The 21,860-nt window shown below is 40.0% G+C and overlaps 1 protein-coding gene across 2 annotated transcripts in view; it reads right to left on the reverse strand.

Moving 5' to 3' along the window:
- LOC133453084 (cAMP-specific 3',5'-cyclic phosphodiesterase 4B-like) overlaps window positions 1-21,860 on the reverse strand; it is a 128,687-nt gene that overhangs the window by 53,425 nt on the left and 53,402 nt on the right. For both annotated transcript variants that reach the window (XM_061732946.1, XM_061732945.1), the window contains exons 5-7: window positions 5,410-5,604; window positions 5,289-5,325; window positions 4,252-4,322 (exon numbers count right to left, since the gene is read on the reverse strand). In XM_061732946.1, the coding sequence (XP_061588930.1) occupies window positions 4,252-4,322; window positions 5,289-5,325; window positions 5,410-5,604 (303 nt within the window). The remainder of the gene's footprint in view (window positions 1-4,251; window positions 4,323-5,288; window positions 5,326-5,409; window positions 5,605-21,860) is intronic.

Raw genomic sequence — 21,860 nt, forward strand, 5'->3', positions numbered from 1 at the left:
AGAGAGTATTGACAATTCCAGCAATCATTCCTTTTTTTTGAAGATTTAAAAACATCAAACTTTATAAACCCAAGATTTTCACAAACCCCCCCCTCCCTACAAAAAGATGTTTGGTTGCATTGCGGTGCTCGTAAGCACATGAAACAATGTCAAATATGTGTTCTTAATCAGTGGATGTCAACGGGAAACTTTAATGATGCTTGGAACACAAGCAGCATCATCAATACAGTCAATCACATGTTGACGTCAGCTGTTTGAAACAAGATCAATATGTTTCTCCTTTCCTTCCACACTAGCACTAAACTGCTCTAGAACTTTGATACTGTCAATCATAATAAACTGTTAGATAAACTTGGTAATTACAATATCTCCTCACACACCCAAAACTGGATCAAGGCTGAGTCCCAATACTGCCCCTCGCCCTCGTTTTCATCACTACCCCTAAATTTTGCGCGTTCCCGTGAAGGTAGTGGTGTCCCAATTCCTATTTTCACCTAGGGGGAGTGGGCATATCGAGGGCTAGGGGCTGAGAATAGCCCCTACGGATCGAGTGATTTCAGATGCTGACTTCGCGAGCGAGGGGGTATGAAAATTTCCCAGAATGCTTTTTGTCGTCATTTGTGGACTGAATCCAGAAAAAAAACATGGCAGACATTTTTTTATTTTTTAGTGAATAAAATCAATATTTTGAGTTAGTTTCTGCATAAAAATGCGTTTTGATTACATTTCTAGCGAGAAAATATATATTTTACTTTCATAATATTCACTCAGTGAATGTACATAATCCCTTTTTTGTCCGTTGTTCGCGAAGAATCGCGCCGGAGTAAAGGCTGTTAGGTTACGCCGTAGGCTACGTAACCTACGCCGTAGGCTACGTAACCTACCCCGTAGGCTCTGCGTCGATTTGACTCGCCGACCGAGGGCAAACATCATTTGCAGACTCGTCTCAGATTGTGGCCAAGGGAGCAAGCATTTTTTTTTGTGGGAAATAGTGAGAAATAATCCCGTGACTCGTCAGATTTGTTTTGGATGTTTCTGATATAATAGTTTTCAGAAACCACAAAGCTGTTATCTGGGTAATTTACACACTTTCAGATAAAGCTGAAGTGAAGATAGCGGAGCTGATTTATGGTTCCGCGTTAAATCGATGCAGAGCCTACGGCGTAGGGTACGCAGCGACGCGCGCCGTACGCCGTAGGCTCTGCGTCGATTTAACGCGGACCCATAAACTCCGGAGCCGGCAGGCAGAAATCTCTTAAATTTTCGGAGCAAATTTCTTAACAGGCGTAGCTACAACTGTTAGATTTCATCTATTAAACCAACATCTTCCTAAATGATTTATTTCAGCCATCGTAACTCTCAACAGAGCTGCAGGTTTCTCTCCCGGGACGACGGCGTGGGTCGACCCAGCGATCACGTCGGTTCTCGGGCTGTGAGCTGCTGCTGCTCCCCGGGGCCGGCGGCTCTTATCATCTCCGAAAACGTCGTGATCAGGGTAGGGATGAAAACGAGGGGGAGAATTGGGACAGGCACCTGGGCCAAGTGCCCTAGATCTCAAGTGCCCTAAAATCTCCCCCTTCTTTTTTAGGGGGTAGGGAAGAAAAGAAGGGCGAGTGAAGAAAAGTAGGGGGAGAATTGAGATTGGGCCTAAATCCTACCTTAGTGACCGTCACCTGTGTGTGCATGTAAACAATACACTCTCTCCATTTAAAGCATGTACACTTGGTGTACCACAAGGGTCAACCTTGGGGCCAGTACTTTTTAGCATATATATTAATGACCTGCCTTCCATGTGTGATGATGTCAGCATAACAAAGTATGCAGACGATACTGCTATATATAGTCATGGTAAGAGCTGCAGAGGTTGCCAAGAAATTAACAAAGGCAAAGGTTTCTGCCTGGTAACATAATAACTCATGCCTCACTTTAAACTTAGAACAAACTGTAACCATGTTTTTCACCAACAGGCGCGTACTGAAAGATTGCTCAGACGTCCAAGTAAATGGGCAAACAATAAAGAAATGTGGATGAATTCAAGTATTTGGGTGTTATTTGGGTGTTACCCTTGACCCAACTCTCAGCTTTAAAAACCATGTTAAAAACTGAGAAACACACTGAAATGTACCGTATTGGCCCGAATATAAGACGACCCTGATTATAAGACGACCCCCTCTTTTTCAAGACTCAAGTTTGAAAAAAGACTTTTTGAACACCAGATTCAATTTTTATACAGAAAATAATTACAGTACATCTGAAACAAATGATTATAACAAAATATTTGAGAGAAAAAGCATGTTATTTAGCCTCATTCAAATCATCATCTTGAAAATGCATCATAACTTCTCCTCAGCTGCCGGTTAACCTGCCGAACTTCCACCCACTTTTCTCCAGATTGTCGCTACTTTTCTCCATTTTCTGTTATCTCTTCTCTTATTTTCTTCTCTTTTCTTTCTTACCGCTATTTTTTATTTTTCTTCTAGAGCTACCGCTATTTTTATTTTTCTTCTTCGTGACAGGGGTTCACTTTGGCCTGGGGAGTTGAGTTCAGCATTGGCTTTAAAGATATCTGGCACCATCTAGCGTTGTGAATGGGTATAACGTCTAGACCCCGAATGTAAGACGACCCCCACTTTTTCAGTCTTATTTCAATGCAGAAAACACCGTCTTATATTCAGGCCAATACGGTAATCTTGCTTACTTCAGATATATAAGGAATTCACTCACAGTTGACAAATTTTTATGTACTATTCCATCAACCTGCCCAGGGACTACAGGTGGAAAATAGCAAGCTGCTAAAACTTGGCACAATGCATACTCTCTTGTACGAGATTAATGTATTATTGTGCACTGTCCCTGTTTTAAAATAAATAAATTACAATTATCATTACAATATAACAACTTTGGGAATGCATTTCTGGAATAAAATGCTAAAATATTAGAATATTAAATTAAAATACTTTTTTAATATAACACAAAAAGTTGCTGATTTGGGGTTATTGGACCCCCTTGGAAAAAATGTACTTTTAAAAAAAGAATAACATATAGAGTTATATAGAGGTATAAATGTTGGGGGCCATTTTAATGGGTTGGATCCCTGAAAACGACAACCTTTTATACGAACAGAGGACGGGTCGTGGGCTGAGCAGCTGCTGTAGTTCCTGTCAGTTTTGCTTATTTTGGCCTCTATGATCCATCAGAGCATAACGCTCGGATCTGAATAGCTGATTTAAATGTTTATGAATAAGCGTTTGTATTCAAATACAAAATCTAGAAAAAGGATATGGCTTAAAAAATAAACAAGGAAAAAAAAGGAAAATCAGGGGCCAAGGAGCACACCAAAGGTTGCTTTTTTATTTTCTTTTTCTTTTCAGTCTGATGTGTTCTCAGAAACGCTCTTTGTTTCCATAGCACAAACACAAAACAGCTCCCTCACTTCTCCGAACTGGCCGCATGCTTGCAGGTACCGGGGGCCAGGGGCCGGGCTGACCCACATCTGGGATCACCACACCAATTAACGTGTCTTACTGCAAGAAGGAAAATAAGATGTCTCTGTGTCTGTGCAACAACCTCAGCACTGAAGGCTGTTTGGGTGAATAAATGTCCATACTTTAATCAAAGTGACTTTTTCATTCACCCTGGCCTCTCACGTGTTTCTGATGCACTGGCGCCCCCTAGCGAGACGTGTTGGTATTTGGACTCTGAGCAAATAAACAAGGAGCATCACTGAGAAGTAAAGGCAAGATTTTCCACAAAATACAAAAAAAAGGGGAGAGGAAGGGGAAAAAAAAAAAAAAAAAACAAGAGACTTTCATTGTAGAGTTTCTTTATATACATTGCAAAAACTCAAAATCTTACCAGGAATATTTGTCTTATTTTTAGTTAAAATGTCTCATTACACTTAAAACAAGAGTCATTACCAGAAAAATAACTTGTTATTTGACAATTTTCACCTGTTTCAAGTAGATTTTCACTTGAAATAAGTAGAAAAATCTGCCAGTGGGACAAGATTTATCTTCTCATTACAAGCAAAAAAATCTTGTTCCACTGGCAGATTTTTCTACTTATTTTAAGGGAAAATCTACTTGAAACAGGTGAAAATTGTTGTTTTTTCCAGTGATGAGTCTTGTTTTAAGTTTAATGAGATTTTATTTTACTAAAAATGAGACATTTTAACTAGAAATAAGACAAATATTCTTGTTAAGATTTTGAGTTTTTGCAGTGTAGTGGAATAAAGCAAAACAACTAACTTACTTATTAGATGTACATTGCACATTTGTCAAGGTAGTGAAATTGTTCCTAACAGTCCGGAGGCTTGCCAGAACCTAAAAAGGAGGAACAATGAAGAGAAAAAGTGAGAAATAAAAGAATTGATCTGTAAAGACAGAAGGTAAAACAACATATTTGACATGTAAGCAGTCGTTGTGGTAATAAAATATGAGCAGAAGACTGCTTTAACCGGAGCATCCTTGAAGAAATAAAAATCGATTTGTATGTCTAAAGATTGTTTTTTTTTTCATCATTACATTATAACTTTTGGTATTTTTTTGTTTATGCCCAAAAATAATTTTTTATTGGACACAAGAATAACGTGTGCCATGTTTTTGCCTTAAAATATGTTTAAAAGTAAGAAAGCATTACAGTTTTCAGTTATAATTGCATAAATTGTCTATATTTCATTACTTTATATACTGTCTTGGGGTTACATTTGCAAAAAATGCTAAAACCAAATTTCTCAAAAATTAAAAACCGAAAAAGATGGAAAAATGGAAAAAATAAAACAGATTTCATCCGTCTCTGTTTCCTCCCTGGATCTGTTTGGTAATTCTGACCCACGATGTTTCTGAAAGCAGTTCTATCAGCATTCTGGGAGCTGATTGGTCCTTACAGCATCATTAGCTGCAATACTTGCTGTTGAATCTCAATATAATACTAGTATTAATATGTTGCAGAACTACAGTCATATAATTCATGCAACAGCTCAAAAAACAGTTTTAATAAAACTAACCCAAATCAATATCAGAATCAAATTGAATTGGATCGAATCAAATCTTGATAATCAATTCTGAATCTTAAGAATCAGAATCGAATCGATTCTTGACATTTGAATCGATCCCCAGCCCTGGTCCTCACACGTCTCCCAGCACCCTTGATTAACCCCATGATGGTAAGAGTTAAATTCAGTCTAAAGGTCTTTACATCTGACAGCTAACGACGCAGGCTTTGTTCATCCCTCCGCCAGCACTCTTTGCTTTTCTTTGCGGTGTTCCTGACTAGTGATGGGTTCTCACCTGGGCAAATGGAGTCACAATCAAGTCCTCTCCATGCCTGAGATGAAACAGTTGTACGTTAAAAACACACATAAATACTGGGTTGATGATGATGATGATGATGATGATGTGAACAACTCACAATTCTCCGACGATGGAAGAATTCCGGGACAGGGACTTTGGTGAGAGGTCGTACTCGCTGTCTGAGCGGTACAGGAAGGACTCCCGGCGCTGGCCGTAGTAGGCCATGTTTGGGTGCAGGACCAGGCTGGAGCCCGGGGAGGCCTGCAGGTCTGAGGGACTGCAGCACAGAGACGCTCCATTCTCCACCTCCAAGCTGCAGGGACAAACACAGGATGCATTCAGATATTTGAACGGTACCATGACCACGTCTGTACGTTATAAACCTGAAAAATGAACCCACTTACAAAAACCTACCACATGAATATGTTGTTATGGCAAATTGTAACATTTAATTATTATAAAAAGCATATATCATACTCAGTACTGGAGTTGAGGGGGGTGAGGGGCGATGGCATCCCCCCCCTGAAATAAAAACGGTCCAAATCATCCCCCCTGTAAAACTGCCATCCCCCCTTTCCATCCCTTATGTTATTTCATCAATGAATGTGGTTTTACTGCTATTTCAACATTTAGAGTCATCACCAGAAAAATAACTTATTTGACAATTTACACCTGTTTCAAGTAAATTTTCACTTGAAATAAGTAGAAAAATCTGCCAGTGGAACAAGATTTATCTTCTCATTACAAGCAAAAAAATCTTGTTCCACTGGCAGATTTTCCTACTTATTTCAAGTGAAAATTTACTTGAAACAGGTGAAAATTGTTGTTTTTTCCAGTGATGAGTCTTGTTTTAAGTGTAATGAGATTTTTTTACTAAAATTAGACATTTTAACTAGAAATAAGACAAATATTCTTGTTAAGATTGTGAGTTTTTGCAGTGATCCATTTTACTTATCCTGTGAAGGACAGAGTCATATTGATAAGTTCAGAAAAGTGTTTTTTATTGTTGTGTTTTGATGTATTAGATGTAAGCCCAGTGGATATTTAAAGCTTACAGAAGGCTGCATTTAACTGCTGCTATGTCATTCCTGCAGTATTTCTGCAGGTGTTTTGGTCACTGCTATTATTTGTAATATATTATATTATTTGTAATCAGCACAAATGATCTGTCCCCATATGATAAAATCCACCATCCCCCCTGATTTTTTTTTACAACTCAAGTACTGATCATACTGATGTATCATATTACATAGTTTTATTTTATTGTTGTTTTGTATCATCATTGAAGATGAACTCGCTAAGTATCATCATTATTAACCCAATAAACCTACAACTCAACATAAGTCCATGTATTTACTTTGCTGGGCATCAGAAGTGGTTGTTGACTGTAAACCTGATGTGAGGATGTTGCACGGAGGTAGACTTAATAAATCCAGGATATCTGAGAAAGTGGGGATTGCTGTTTCCTCCTGAGTTCAATTTTCCTGATTTCATTTCACTAACGGTGAGTCAGGATGAGAAGGTGCTACGGCGTGACCAATCCTGGTATGTGCCTGGTAAGTCTAACATTTACTCTTACTGCAAGTTTAGTGCCTTTTACTACGTTTGAATTTCATCTTAAGAGAGAGTGGGATTTTAAAGATAAAACTGAACACCTTTTCACTGTTGGTAATATGCCTATGAAAGTAATTCCATGACTTATAAATCTGAGATGTTTCATGTCATGAAGCGAATGTAAAAACTTGCTACTTACAAAAATCAACCAAAAGTAAAAAAAAAAAACTAAACTAACTATTGTCTTTAGGCAGCATTTCACAAAAATATGAAACATTGGTTCCTTGTGGTTGAACGTCCTGGAATATGAACTGAAATGATCTCGTTGCTGCCATCTAGTGGTCATTAAAGGTACGAGAGTTTAAAATCATTTACAACTGCTATCAAGTGAAAACAGTTTTACTCAAGTAGCATAGTATCAATGAATCAGTATAAAGGATTAATGGAGTTTGGATTTCTAAATATACATTTTGTGAAAGTAATGAAGAACTACGACTAATATGATTCACTTTTTTCACAGAAAAGGTGTCAAAAGCTTATTGACAGACAAATGTGCATGTTTGTGATGGAGAATGTGACATTGAAAACAGAGAATTGGAAAACTACCTTAAACCCTCGAGCATCAGCTTCATTTGAATATTCTAATAATCACCTTTCGTCAGTGTTTCACAGCTGTAGCTTTGTACATTGTTGCACCATCTTGCATTTTATTATTGGTGAATTAAGTCTGTTTAAAAAGTTGATAAAAACAAGCAATCTGCACAAATAACATGCCGTCATTAGAGAAAACTAGGGCTGGGTATCGATTCAAATGTCAAGAATCGATTCGATTCCGATTCTTAATATTCAGAATCGATTATCACGATTTGATTCGATCCGGTTTGATATTGATTTGGCTTAGTGTTATTTAAAATGTTTTTTGAGCTGTTGCTTGAATTATATGACCATAAAATAACTAGTGAAATAATAATTTCACAATAATTATTGTGAAATAAGTAAGAAATAAATAACTCAAACAGGCCTTTCTATATCCATTTAAAGTGCAAAAAGAAAGAGCAACAGTTCATGCAGTAAACAAATCATTTTAGCTTATCTAATTTATTCTGTCACCACGCACAGATATTGCCATGAAGCACCTGCATTTTTCAGAAGTGTCATGACAAACTGTGTGTCCGACTACTGGGATTAAAGTTCACCTGGCGAAAATGATGGGAAAAAAACAATTTAAAAAAATCGATATTTAGACATAAGAATCGATTTTTAGGAATTAATATGAGAATCGATTTAGAATCGAAAAAATCGATTTTTTCAACACAGGCCTAGAGAAAACGGCATCTTTCATAAAGGGAGTTGTGAGAAAACGGCAAGAGGTGGAACCTGCCCCCCAAACTCTGTCCTATCAGGACTCTCCCAGGCAAATGACATTGAGACGTCCACGGACGTCCTGCGTTAGGTGAGGGAGCTCACCTACGACATCCGTCAAAACAGGCGCACCAATGTGAAAGAAACACGCCACATGACTTTTCTATGGCCTATATTGACATCACTGACTGGACGTCCATCCCCACAATCTCAGACATTTCTGTTCACCTCAGGCTACTGATCACCTGTCTGACAGCAGAACAGTCCACCACCTTTTGGATCTCAGTCTACATGGACTAAATATAACAATAGTCATAATAACAGAGGAAGAGTGGCTGAATATATGGAAGATACAATCCCCCACCTCGGGTTCCGGTCAATGGAGAGAATTTGAGAGTGTGATCAGGTTCTTCATCACCCCAGGAATAAAATGTTTACAAAATGGCAGACCAGAATCAGGGCGATGTTGGAGACTATGCAACAACTCTATGGCTGACCATTTTCACATATTTTGGAATTGCCCGGCAATCCAATCTTATTGGTGAGAAATAACATCAGAAATAAATTCCATAATTGGCTCTAAGATTAAACATAATCATTTCTGTACAATATATCTGGGAAATATACCAACTAAACTAAATACCTCCTTAAATTATTACTAGCTTCCAAGAAATTAGTAGCTTCCAAGAAAATAATAACGAGGAAATAGCTAAACAAGAGCCACTAACAAAAAGAGAGTGGGTAACAATTGTAAAGGAGATGTTTGTCATGGAAAGGCTTATATTTTCTCTCAGACTCTGCGCAGATAAATGTGACAAGTATTGGTACAAATGGGTGATGCACATGAATGTTGGAAAACAAGACCTTTTATGTTAACATATTATGAACATTTTCTTTCTTTCCTTTAACAATTACTACAACATGCACCTCATTATTATTTCTTTGTAACCTATTTATCAGATATCAAGGTAAACTCTCCATATGCTCAAGAGTAATATGGACTAAGGATGATATGGACTGAATTCAGATCCCACAGGGGAGCTACTGAAGCTCCTGTCACCTTTACTCTCGGTGGAAATGTTGGAAAGTAACCCAGAAAACAAGAAATGAACTCAGAAAAGACTAACTGTATTGTGCCGACCCTGGTATCCTGTCTGTTCTTATGTTCATCAGCATGTACATCCGTGTTATATTTGTGTTACTGTAAAAACTAAAATACAAAAATAAAGTTTAAAAAAAAATATGTATACCGTATTTTCTGGACTATAAGCTGCACCTGCATACAAGCCGCATCCGCTCTATTTAAAAAAAAAAAGATATGCAAGCCGCAGATATTTATGTTGTTAGATTAAATATTTACTACATGTACAGAAGGATTTTTAACTGTAAATGATGTACATGTTTGTACCTAAATAGATCTTTTCCTAACAGTGTCTTTTAACACGGCAGCAACTTTGCTGATTAAAACGGGACAGAACCAAGAGAAAATAACCAGTATTTATTTATCTGTTTGAAATCTGCTTCTACCTACTTCTATCTGCTAAAGAAGAAGAAGCATATTCTTCTTTACATTTATTTTGTCTTAGTTTTTATTCTAATTCCTGTTAGAGCGCCCCGAGCGGTGGAAGAAAAATCCACAGAATAGAAACCTTTGTATAAGCTGCATGGTTGAAAACCTATGAAAAAAGTAGCGGCTTATAGTCCAGAAAATACGGTATATATATATATATATATATATATATATATAACAATAGTCGTAGTATACATTTGCTGATGCAGGCTAATGAAAATGAGACCACGTGCACACAGCCAATCATGTGTCTCCCTGGTACAGCTCAGTGAAGAGGCAGGATTCACAGGTTCTGATTGTTAGCTTTGTCCTGGCAGACAGAATAAACACTCACTGGGATTTATCTGCCTCTGCTTCCATGAAACCAACTGGAGGCTAAATTAATCCGGGATAACTGGCATATTTTGGCCTAATCCCTCATGCTGAAGTAGTCCAACAGCCCTCGGGCTGGTTTACCTGAAATACGTCCGTGTCCTCCATTCATAATCCTCAGTAATAAAACCAGAGCGCAAAAGTGACGTAGCTCTTTGCGCTGTGATGTCAGGCATGTTTGTGTTTTATGAAGATTATTACAGCTTTCACTATAAAATGAAATGACAGGGTGGAAGACTGTAAGATGTGTATTTCCCCATAAAAGGACGACAGATACAGGAGTGAATACAGAAATCGAGAAAAAGCATCCTCTCTGAAACCATCTGACGTCAGTTTTTCTGGACTTCCTAGCTTGTCAGGCACCGGGCCTCGATGCTCAGGGCAAAAGCAAACCCCATGAAGTTCATGTCATGTGTGCATGTTGAAAAGACCCGTAGCTGCAGGACGCCCCGGCGGCGCCACCGCACGGAGGACTGAAACCACACACAGGTGTTAAATTTGCTGCTCAACATGTGACATAAATGGATACTTCTGCATTCATTTCCACTACTTTCATTTAGCTGGGCAGTTATTCAGTTCTTTATCGTTGTACTTTTTATATTTGAATGTATTTGATCATTATTTAGTCTTTGCACTTTCCATCCAAATGTTTGCCTAAGCTGCTTTTCCTCTGCTTGTTAGACAGAGTATTAGGGCCAGGCAGGAGAAAAATAAAAATAATATTTTAGAGGAGGAAGATTTTTTTTTATTGTGCACTTCGAGAAAAAAGTCGAAATGTCGAGAAAAAAGTCAAAATGTCGAGAAAAATGTCGAAATGTTGAGAAAAAAGTCAAAATGTCGAGAAAAAAGTCGAAATGTTGAGAAAAAAGTCAAAATGTCGAGATTAATGTTGAAATGTTGAGAAAAAAGGCGACATTTCTTCTTTTTTCTCGACATTTCAACTTTTTTCTCGAAGTGCATAATGAAAATAAAATCTTCCTCCTCTAAAATATTATTCTTATTTTTCTCCTGCCGGGCCCTAACACTCTTCCGTATTATACTGCTACCCTTTATGTTTAAACTGTTGCCCAACAGTTTATCCCATAGCTTCCTGTCTAACAAGCGGAGGAAAAACAGCTTAAGGAAACATTTGGATGGAAAGTGAAAAAAATGTTCCCCTCTCAAATATTTTTTCTCTTGCATGGCCCTAATACTCTTCCGTAGTAACACGAGTCAGGAGAACCAACAGATGCCACAAATAAAAAAAAAAAAATCCTTATTTCAAACATATTAACTCTAAACAGACGAGCACTTTAGTGAACTAGCAGTAAAAGTGTGTGAAAGCCGTTTCCCCCCCTTGCCCCACATTCATCCCCAGCCACTGTCATTTGTGCTGCATGTGGGATTATGTGGACACATGTCCCACGGAGGCTCTAAGCCCCACACCTCGGCCACAGAAACTCAGATTACTGGGAAAAGTGCAAAGGCTGATTAACCACGATCAGCTAGTCAAACCCCCACTTCCTGCAAGAGCCGCTCATCTTCAGTAATTCACCACAAGCACATGTTCATGTTGTGATTGAGCAGCAGAGCTCTGACACCGTCCGCTGAGAGAAACACTATGTTTACATGCAGTCAAAATCCAGGTTAAGGTCAATATTCCAGTTACTGAAACATTGGGAATAATCAGTTTCCATGCGTGAGCAAACACGGTTATCCCTGTATACATGGCCGCCGCAAGGGGTGTGCGAACCGTGCGACCGCACGGGGCCTCGCACCCCAAGGGGCCTCGCGCCATGGGCCGTTTTTTTTTTTTTTTTTCAATTTTTTTTCCTTCTTTCCCTTATAAATATCAACAGTCACGTTCCATTACAGACCTAAATGTGTACTAGTCTGTGCATATCAATAAATATATGTGCAATGATGCGCGTGTCTGTTGTTCAATACAACTTATCAGACCAAGCGCAGACACAAGCTGCTCTGATCCAGACGGTGGAGTTGGAACAAACTGTCACACAATGTCGAGAGAACAAGACAGATTCAGGAAATTTCCATCAGGGGATGAAAAAAGAAAAAAAACAAAAGAAAATGGAAGAGTTTAGTGCCTCTCTGAAAGGCTCGTTTGATAAATTTGTTAGAAAAATCACCGATCCGACCGGGTCTCAAGCAGCCGCGGGGCCCCGCGTCGAGGCAAGAGATGATGATGAGGCAGGGGAAGGTATCCAGTATTTTGCTAATTGGAGAGTTAAAATTGCGCATATAGACACCCGATCCGACCCGAAAAACCCAAACATTTGGGGTCCAGTCAGGTGTGGCAGGAGACAGATGAGTGTTTTTAGGGCCCCCCCCGGCCATTTCGCACAGGGCCTCGCAAATCTCCCAGACGGCTCTGCCTGTTTACATGGTAATTAATCATTTGGGATATCTGGATCAAACCAGCGACGCACGGAGAACGTGATGACGCAATTCCCGTCATTTCTGCTTCTTCTTCCTGTATCCAAATCCAAAACAACCACAATAACAGCAGCATGGTGGATAATCAACAGCCCAGTAGAAGTGGTTTTGTTTCTTGGTCCTGTAGTTCTCCTTTTTCAGCGTCTTCCAGCGGAGCTTGATCTGGTCTGGCGTTCCTACAAATGCTGCTTCGCGCAACTTTTCTCTCACCTTCTTGTAAATCTTCTATCCCGGTACTTTCTACCGTCTACAAATGCAGAAATGTTCATATCCTTCATTACATTTATGAAGTGATTAGTCTCCTCCTGGTCTTGTGTTTCTCCGTGTTTATAAGAACTTCCTGGACTCAAAACAACAAGATTCCTTGTGAAAAGAACATACGCAGAAAACTAATTCATGTTCCTTTTGATGGGGAAATCCCATTAGGCGTTTACATGACCAAATATTTGGGTAAGAGGGCTCATATTCGGGTTTTTAAAAACCAGAATATGAGCAAATTCCGGTTATTCAAATGGGGTTATTGGTGTTTACATGGCCGTGCGGAACCGGGTTATTGCTAATATTCCGGTTAGACGGAAAGACCCCCTTTCTGCCCCGTCCCAGGCTCCGTCTCAGGCCCCGGGCCGGAGGAACGGCGGCTCTGCCGTCGCCAAGAGGAGAGGAAGAGGAGAGGAACGGCAGTCGTCTGCCTGCTTCCCTCGATATTAAAATACTGCAGATGAGTTTGTTTTTCATTATCTCTCCCGCCCTCCCTCGACCACATTTTGATGCATTTTGATCATTTTGATGTGACAAAAAGTGAGTGAAGGTAGTGAAGGGGTAAAAAGAATTAAAACACTGACTTTCATTAATTTGTACACCTCGAGATTATAAACATGCCAATGGTTCACCTGATGACATTTTCTGAGCGCAGGAAAGACTAAACTACAGTAGAGTATTATGTAAACATGCAGGAGAAAAAATATTTGAGAGGGGAAGATTTTTTTTTATTGTGCACTTCAAGAAAAAAGTTGAAATGTCGAGAATAATGTTGAAATACAATTTCTAGAATAAAGTCGAAATTTCGTGAATAAAGTCAAAATTTCGCCTTTTTTCTCAACGTTTCAACTTTATTCCCAACATTACGACTTTTTTCTCTAAATTGTACTTCAAATCTTGACATTTTGACTTTTTTCTCGAAGTGCATAATAAACAAAAATCTTCCTCCTCTAAAATATCTTTTTTATTTTTCTCCTGCCTGGCCCTAATACTCTTCCGTACTAAACAGCACACAACCGGCACGAGTGAGAGTACAGGCCGATCTGATCATTAGAGCTGTAATCTACAGGATCTCCTCCTTATATAATTACTAGCCGTTATGAAACAGCCTAAAACAACATGCGTGCTCTCCATCAGACGGAAGACGGGGTTAATAACGGAGGGCAGCGGTAATTCGACACGCTGTTTATATAACGTATTTCCAAAGTACCGGAACTGAAAAGTCTCGTAACAGGTCAAAAGAAACGTTGTCTGCTTGGCTTTTGTAAGACTGAGAAGAAACATAGTCCCTCTTTTTCTCTTTTCTTTAAATTTCACAGTGAGGAAACCAGGCCAGGCTTCTGAACCAAAGCTGTGTTTCTTACGCATACGTACAGCCCTGTGAAAAAGTGATTCCCCTTTGTTGAACCAAAGGTAACTGTGATTAGCTGCATGTTTTTGTACAGCTGAGTTCAGGTCCAGTCGCCACACCCAGGGCTGATTACTGCCAGAGCTGCAGGTTCAAGGAATCACGCAAACAGAACCTGGCTGGAGGAAAAGCAACACGTCATGTCCCGGGCCAAAGACCTCCGAGGACGGATGAGGAGCTCGCTCGTTGACGTCTTGTTCTGGAAAGGCTTACCAAGCCATCTCTAAGGTTCTGGCCTCCAGCGAACTGCAGTGAGTCTTTATCCATAAACGGAGGAAACAGCCTCCCCAGGAGTGTTGGGCCTGCTGGAATGGCCCGTCCAGGGGGTCACGAGCAAACCCAAAACAACATGGAAGCCACTGCAAACATCACCTGCCTCAGCTGAGGCTCAGGATTCAATAAAAGGAATGAGACAAGAAGGGAAAAGATGCTGCGTGTGGACCTGAGCAAAAAGTCCTAAACTGATGGAACCACCAACTCCTGTCTCCACCAAGAGATCCTGAGGGACGATGTCCGGCCATCCGCTCGTGAGCTTAAGCTCAGCTGTACAGAAGAGTATTAGGGCCAGGCAGGAGGAAGATAAAAATAATATTTTAGAGGAGGAAGATTTTTTTTTCATTATGCACTTTGAGAAAAAAGTGGAAATGTCGAGAAAAAGTCAAAATGTCGAGAAAAAGTCGAAATGTTGAGAAAAAAAATCGAAATGACCATGAAAAAAGACAAAATTTCGAGATTAATGTTGAAGTACAATTTCTAGAAAAAAGTCGAAATGTTGAAAAAAAAGCAAAAATTTCGAGATTAATGTTGAAGTACAATTTCGAGAAAAAAGTCGAAATGTTGAGAAAAAAGGCAAAATTTCGTGAATAAAGTTGAAATGTTGAGACTTTATTCACGACATTATTCACAAAATTTTGACTTTATTCTTGAAATTGTATTTCAACATTAATCTTGACATTTCAACTTTTTTCTCGAAGTGCACAATAAAAAAAATGATTCCCCTCTCAAATATTTTTTCTCCTGCATTGCCCTAATACTCTTCTGTACAGGTGCACTTTCGTGATGCAGGACAATCATTCCCCCCTTGATAAATTAAATGTATGTCTGTTCAAGTAACCTCTGTCTTATATCAGGACAAGTACTTCAAGTACAGCTGCACTAAAACATCTGTTAAACCGACCGTTTACATACCGGTATTAGAAGAGTGACCTTGTATCAAGCAGAACGATCAAGTCTGTGGATGTTTCTCCACCTGCCACGGCTCTGTCCTGGTCCAGGGTTTCTGTTTTCCTACGTTCCAGTAACCACAGCCTCCCTTCTGTTTTGGTTTTGTTGTTTTGCAGCTATGGTTTCAGGGTTTCTGCTTCAGGTCGTTGTGAGGATGTTTGCTTTTCTGGTTCTGCCTCGTCCGGCCTGTTCTGTGTGTGATTACTCCCCCCCCCCCCCCCCGTCTGCTCGTCCTCCTGTAGACTCTCCTGATCACTGTGACCCGAGTTGCTGATGCACCACCTGCCCAACCACGACTGTAGGCCAGAGCTGTCAAAAGTATGCACATTCATTACTCAGGTAGAAATACAAAGTAAAAATACTCCTGTAGAAGTTGAAGTATCAACTCAAGTTTTTTACTCAAGTAAAAGTATAAAAGTACTGGTTTCAAAACTACTTAAAGTATAAAAGTAAAAGTAATGTAAGGGGGAAAAAGCCATTAAGGACAAAAGCCATTGAAAATGAATGTATCTTAGTATAATGTAAATATATTAAAGAACCATATATGTGTACTATTGAGCATTAACATGTGTTTCAGAGAGCAGCAGATATGATGACTAGTTGCCTATAAGTATTGTAATGGTGGAAAAAGTCAAAGTTCAGAGGCATGTTATCATTTATCCTAACCTTTATTGGAATGTACATCCAAGTTTAGTTGCAGGAATCTGAGGGAACGGATGTAAGAACAAAACTGGACAAGAACATCTGAAACAACCACAACCAAATTCACTCTATCCGGATGGAGCAATTTAACTGGATAGTTTTATTTAAAGGCCGAAATGAAATAGAGTAACGAGGCTGTTTTTAAAATGTAAGGAGTAAAAAGTACAGATAATTGCGTGAAAATGTAAGGAGTAAAAGTAAAAAGTTGTCTGAAAAATAATTACTCCAGTGAAGTATAGATAACCAAAATTTCTACTTAAGTAAGGTAACAAAGTATTTGTACTTCGTAGGCTCCTCTCTCGTGTCTCTCGTGTCTCTCACTGTGCTGTCCAACATCCTCCCTCCTGCTCTCCACACGTCAGCACATTATCTGTGCGTAGCACTTTCTGTTAATATAGAAGAGCGTTTTGCTTCTTCTGCCTCGTGTCAGGGTGCGGTTGGAGAAGGACCCAGATGCAGGAGAACAGAAGGCAGGAGTTCAAAAACAAGTGATTTAATTGTCAAAACAAAAACCACAAGTGCTGCTGAGCAGGATAGAAAACCCAGAACATGAACAAGAATACAAAAAAATTACAAAAACCTGACATGAAAACACGGAGGAACAAACATTACGGACCAGCAGGGAGCAGGGGAAAGACAAGACCAGATATACAGAAGGGTTAACGAGACACGGGTGCAGATGATCAGGGCAGATGGGAAACAGGAACGTCAAACAAGAACTCAAACACAAAGACACGGCCTGCATCCGAAATCCCACACTTCCACCCTAATGAGTAGCAAAAACAGTATATGAGATTTTTTTTGCGTCCAAAACATTAAGGCCCAGTTTACACGTAGCAAAAACGGTGGCGTTTTTATGCGTTTTGGCCGTTCGTTTACACGAAAACGAAGCTCAAAGTCACCAAAAACCATCATTTCTGAAAACTCCGGCAAAAGTGGAGATTTTCAGAAACTCTGTCTTCACGTTTGCTTGTAAACGGAGGGAAACGGAGATTTAGGCTTCAGAACGTCACATTATGCGACAGAAACGTCACCAGCATCATTTGTGCGACCTGTGTTTACAATTTGTTTGGCCAGCGTCAATATTTTCTTGTATTTTACCCGTTTTATATTCTAAAGTCACACTTAAAAGTAACTCCACTTCTCTGTCACTCCAAACGAAATGACTCTCGTTCATCTTGGAAGTAACTGCAGTCAAGGCTGATTTATGGTTCCGCGTTACACCAACGCAGAGCTACGGCGTAGGGTACGCGGCGACGCGCACCGTACAGTAGGCTACGCCGTCAATTTAATGCGGAACTAATTATTCAGGCTTCACACGTGTCATGTTTTTTTCCAGGATTCTGATTGGCTAGCATGATTTTATCTTCTCGTTACACTGCCCCCTGTAGGTTTGGCTGCTCATAGCACCTTAACAGATATTTATGCAGGTTCATGTAAACGAGGGTATTTTTCAAAACGTAGAGGGGGAAATATCAGTTTTTGTAAATACCCGGCTACGTGGAAACGTGGCCTAATACAAACACAATGGTACAATGCATTAGTATGTACACAATTGCTGTGTTCACATATACCAAACGAGCCGATCTTTAGGGGGAAACGCTCTCTGTTTCGGAACAACTGCTCCAAACGGGACAGGTGTGAAAGCACCCTAAGGGAGTTGTGTCTATTATTGTTTAGTTTGTCATGTATAATGTAAGTCTGTTATGTATTAAGTGTTAATTTGTGTGTTGTGTGTATGTCGGACCCCAGGAAGAATAGCTTATGCTGTTGCTAATGCTAATGCTAATGGGGATCCTAAATAAAACAAACAAATGTCAGCTCCCCAAACACTTTTATTACTTCCCTAAGAAACTCTCAGCAGCATAATTAGTTTCCCGTAGGAGACTGGGGACGGTTGCAACACTGCACGTCCCTCTGATCAGGAATGAGATCCAGTCAGGTCTTTCTCTCCTCCCTGCAGGAACCACAGCTGTGTGACCTCTCATCCATCAAACATTTACTCACAATTACGTCACACCGTCTAAACTGCTTTCACGAGGCATTGTAAAGTCATACCATTTAAATCAGGCGTTTTCTTGGCTCCTATCAGTCCCTAATGGGCCGTGTCTGATCTATTGTTTCAGGATACTACGGCAGCATTAATCATGGCTGTCGCTGCAGTTGCAACTAGTGATGAAGCATTATTTAAAAGTCCAGTCTTTGTGGGGGGATGTCCTGCATGTTTCAGATGTTTCCCTGCTTCAACACACCTGACGGATCATCATCAGCTCGCCGTCAAGGTCTGTTAACGACACGCTCGTTTGAATCAGGGAACCGGCTAAACCAGGGGTCGGCAAGCCAACATGTTGGAAGAGCCGTATTGGACCAGAAACACAAAAAACAAATATGTCTGGAGCCGCAAAAAATAAAAAGTCTTGTATCAGCCTTAGAATGAAGACAACACATGCTGCATGTTTCTATATTAGCTAGAACTGGGAGAAGATTATTTTTTTTATTATGCACTTTGAGAAAAAAGTCGAAATGACGAGAAAAAAGTCGAAATATCGAGATTAAAAAGGAAAGGAAAAAGGAAGAAAAAAAGAAGAAAAAAAAAGAGAAAAGAAGAGAAAAAAGAGAAAAGAAGAGAAAAAAAGGAAGAAAAAAAAGAAGAAAAAAGGAAAAAGAGAAGAAAAAAAGGTCAAACATTTTTGAAAAAGCTCCAGGAGCCACTAGGGTGGCTCTAGAGCTTGGGTTGCTGATCCCTGGGCTAAACCATGCAGGACGGCGCCTGTTATTTCAAAGGTTTTATGGATTGCTGAAAGAGTCCTTACAGCTGCAAGAGTTTTCACCTTTGGTATTTTAGTAAGTAGCCACTAGGCCAAAATGTACCCTTAATTGGGGAAAGTCTCAGGAAGAGGGACGAAAAGGTGGAAGACTGCAATCCTGAGCGGCTGAAAGTGGGAAGAGATGCCTCAAGAAAGTCAGTAGTGAGCTTAACGAAAACAATAAAACCAAGACAAACTCTGAAAAAAGAAAAGCACACTGAGAGGATGAGTTGTGTATTGTTGGTCTGCAGTTACTCTGAAGCACAGAGGCCTGGATGTTGGCAGCGCGAGGAAGCTACATCACACAGTCAAGACAAACACACACACACACACACAGCCATGACTTACTTGGAAAGCCTGTCCACACAGTTCAGCGTAACGTTAGCGTTAATTTAGTTCTTAATAGTTTGTACTTGAACAGTACGGAAGAGTATTAGGGCTATGCAGGAGAAAAATACAAATATTATTTTAGAGGAGGAAGATTTTTTTTTCATTATGCACTTCGAGAAAAAAGTCGAAATGTTGAGAAAAAAGTTGAAATGTCGAGATTAATGTTGAAGTACAATTTCGAGAAAAAAGTCGAAATGTTGACAAAAGTCAAAATTTCGTGGATAAAGTTGAAATGTTGACAAAAAAGCCGAAATTTCGACTTTATTCTTGAAATTGTACTTCAACATTAATCTCGACATATCAACTTTTTTCTCGACATTAGACTTTTTGTGCACAATAAAAACAAAATCTTCCCCTCTCAAATATTTTTTGTCCTGCATGGTCCTAATACTCTACTAATACTACTAATACTGTTCCGTAGAACAGTGAGGTTTCACCTTTGTTAGTGATGATCATACGGCCGTACACATTTATCCTCGCTGAGACCCAGTCTGAGAAAAATAATACAAAAAACTGCAGGAAGTATGGCAGAGTCATTTTATATTTCAGTCCATGTTGCAACCGCCCCCTGTTGGGGGGGTAGTTGCAACATTTGACTTCAGTTCAAGTGTAAATTGGACAAATATTGTGGGATGCAAAAATATTAAAGCAGTCTTTACAAACTTTCAAGGATAAACAATCTCTGAGAAACAGAACCATTCCCATACGAGAAAATACGTCTGTGACGCTCACATAACGTTATCAATAATTTGTTGCAGTTATAGAATAAAGAAAATGGCAGATATCGTTTGATTTGCAGCGACAGCAGTGTAAAAATGAAGCAGGAAGTTCACGGAGCGTCTACGATGTGACGCGAGCAGCAAAGGGAAGGTTTTCCAGCCCATTACCTTTGTTCCTGATAAACCTATACACGAGTGTTGTGGAGATGAAAGCAATAAATGAGTCACTGGAGTCTCTGAAGAAGAGCCACATGCACTCTAAAGGGTTTGGTTGTTCAAAGGAAAAGGATGAGTTCTGCTACAGTAAGTTATGGAAAGTAGATATTCCCCAAAAAAAAGAAGAAATCCTGCTCTGCATTATTTTCCAGTCATACAACAGCAGTCTTTGTATTGTATTATGTTTTGCATTCGCCCTGGGCTTGTGTCTATAAATAAGGACATTTAAATTAATATTAATAAAGCCTGAAAAAAACAGAACTGTAATAAAAACTTGGTAGCTGATTTGTGAGTCTAATTTCCTAGCAGGAAGAAGTCCCAGCAGCTTCAAAAAGATACCACTTCACCAACGTCTGCGGAAAAAAACCCTTTCATCAAAACCTACTTTTAAAGGAGGTATGTTATGCGTCAATAAAAATGGGTACATGGAAAGGATAAGTCAAATACACAATCCTGGGACGTCACCGTTTTTCTGTGGTTTATCTGAAGGGGACTGAGGCAAAGTGAAACTCGGCCTTGTGGTCGGACACAGAAACCCTTTTGTGGAAACTATTTTTGTCAGTTGTTGACATTTCCCCCAGTTTGTGTTTCTGTTCTGCCCTGATTGTTCACACCTGTGTCTCGTTAGCCCCTTGTGTATATCTGGTCTTGTCTTTCCCTTGCTCCTTGTGGTTCCGTCCTGTTTCTTTCCTCCATGTGTCCTGCCAAGTTTTCAGGTTTTGCTCTAGTTTTTTTTGTTTTTGTTCTTGCCTTTTTTTTAAATAAACCCTTTTTGCTGAACTCCTGCCTCTCGCTCTCCTGCATCTGGGTCCTCATCCAACCACTCCGTGACAGAAGGGGGTCCGGGACCATTGCCGACGATGCGCCCAAGACCACCGCCGGAACAGTGGCTAGCTGGGGCTGGCGCCGTCGTCGGCGTCACTCCAGAGCCTGGATGCTCCTGGGCCCTCCCCGAGCCAGGCGTGTTCCCCTGAAGGGGGATTCCAGCTCCTCCGGGGATTCCAGCTCCTCCGGGTGCCGCCAACCAGGAATCGAGAGTTCCGCCTCCCGGTACACGATGTCCCAGAAGGCGAAACTCTCTCCCGCTGGGTCCATACTGGTGGTTCCGTTCTGTCACGGAGTGGTAGGATGAGGACCCAGATGCAGGAGAGCGAAAGGCAGGAGTTAAAAAAAAAAGGTTTATTAAAAAAAAAAGGCAAGAACCAAAAACGCTGCAGAGCAGGATCAACCAAAAACACCAGAGCAAAACTTGGCAGGACACATGGAGGAAAGAAACAGGATGGAACCACAAGGAACAAGGGAAAGACAAGACCAGATATACACAAGGAGGTAACGAGACACTGACTACGTTTACATGCAGTCAAAATTCGGGTTATTGCTAATATTCCGGTTACTGAAACATTTGGAATATTCTGTTTACATGGTGATTAATCATTCGGGATATCTCCATCAAACCAGCGACGTGCGGAGAACGTGATGACGCAATTATCGTCATTTCTGCTTCTTCTTCCTGTTTCCAAATTCAAAACAAATGCTGCTTCATGCAACTTTTCT

This window comes from Cololabis saira, chromosome 10 (assembly GCF_033807715.1).
Source record: "Cololabis saira isolate AMF1-May2022 chromosome 10, fColSai1.1, whole genome shotgun sequence".
NCBI classification, from domain to species: domain Eukaryota; kingdom Metazoa; phylum Chordata; class Actinopteri; order Beloniformes; family Belonidae; genus Cololabis; species Cololabis saira.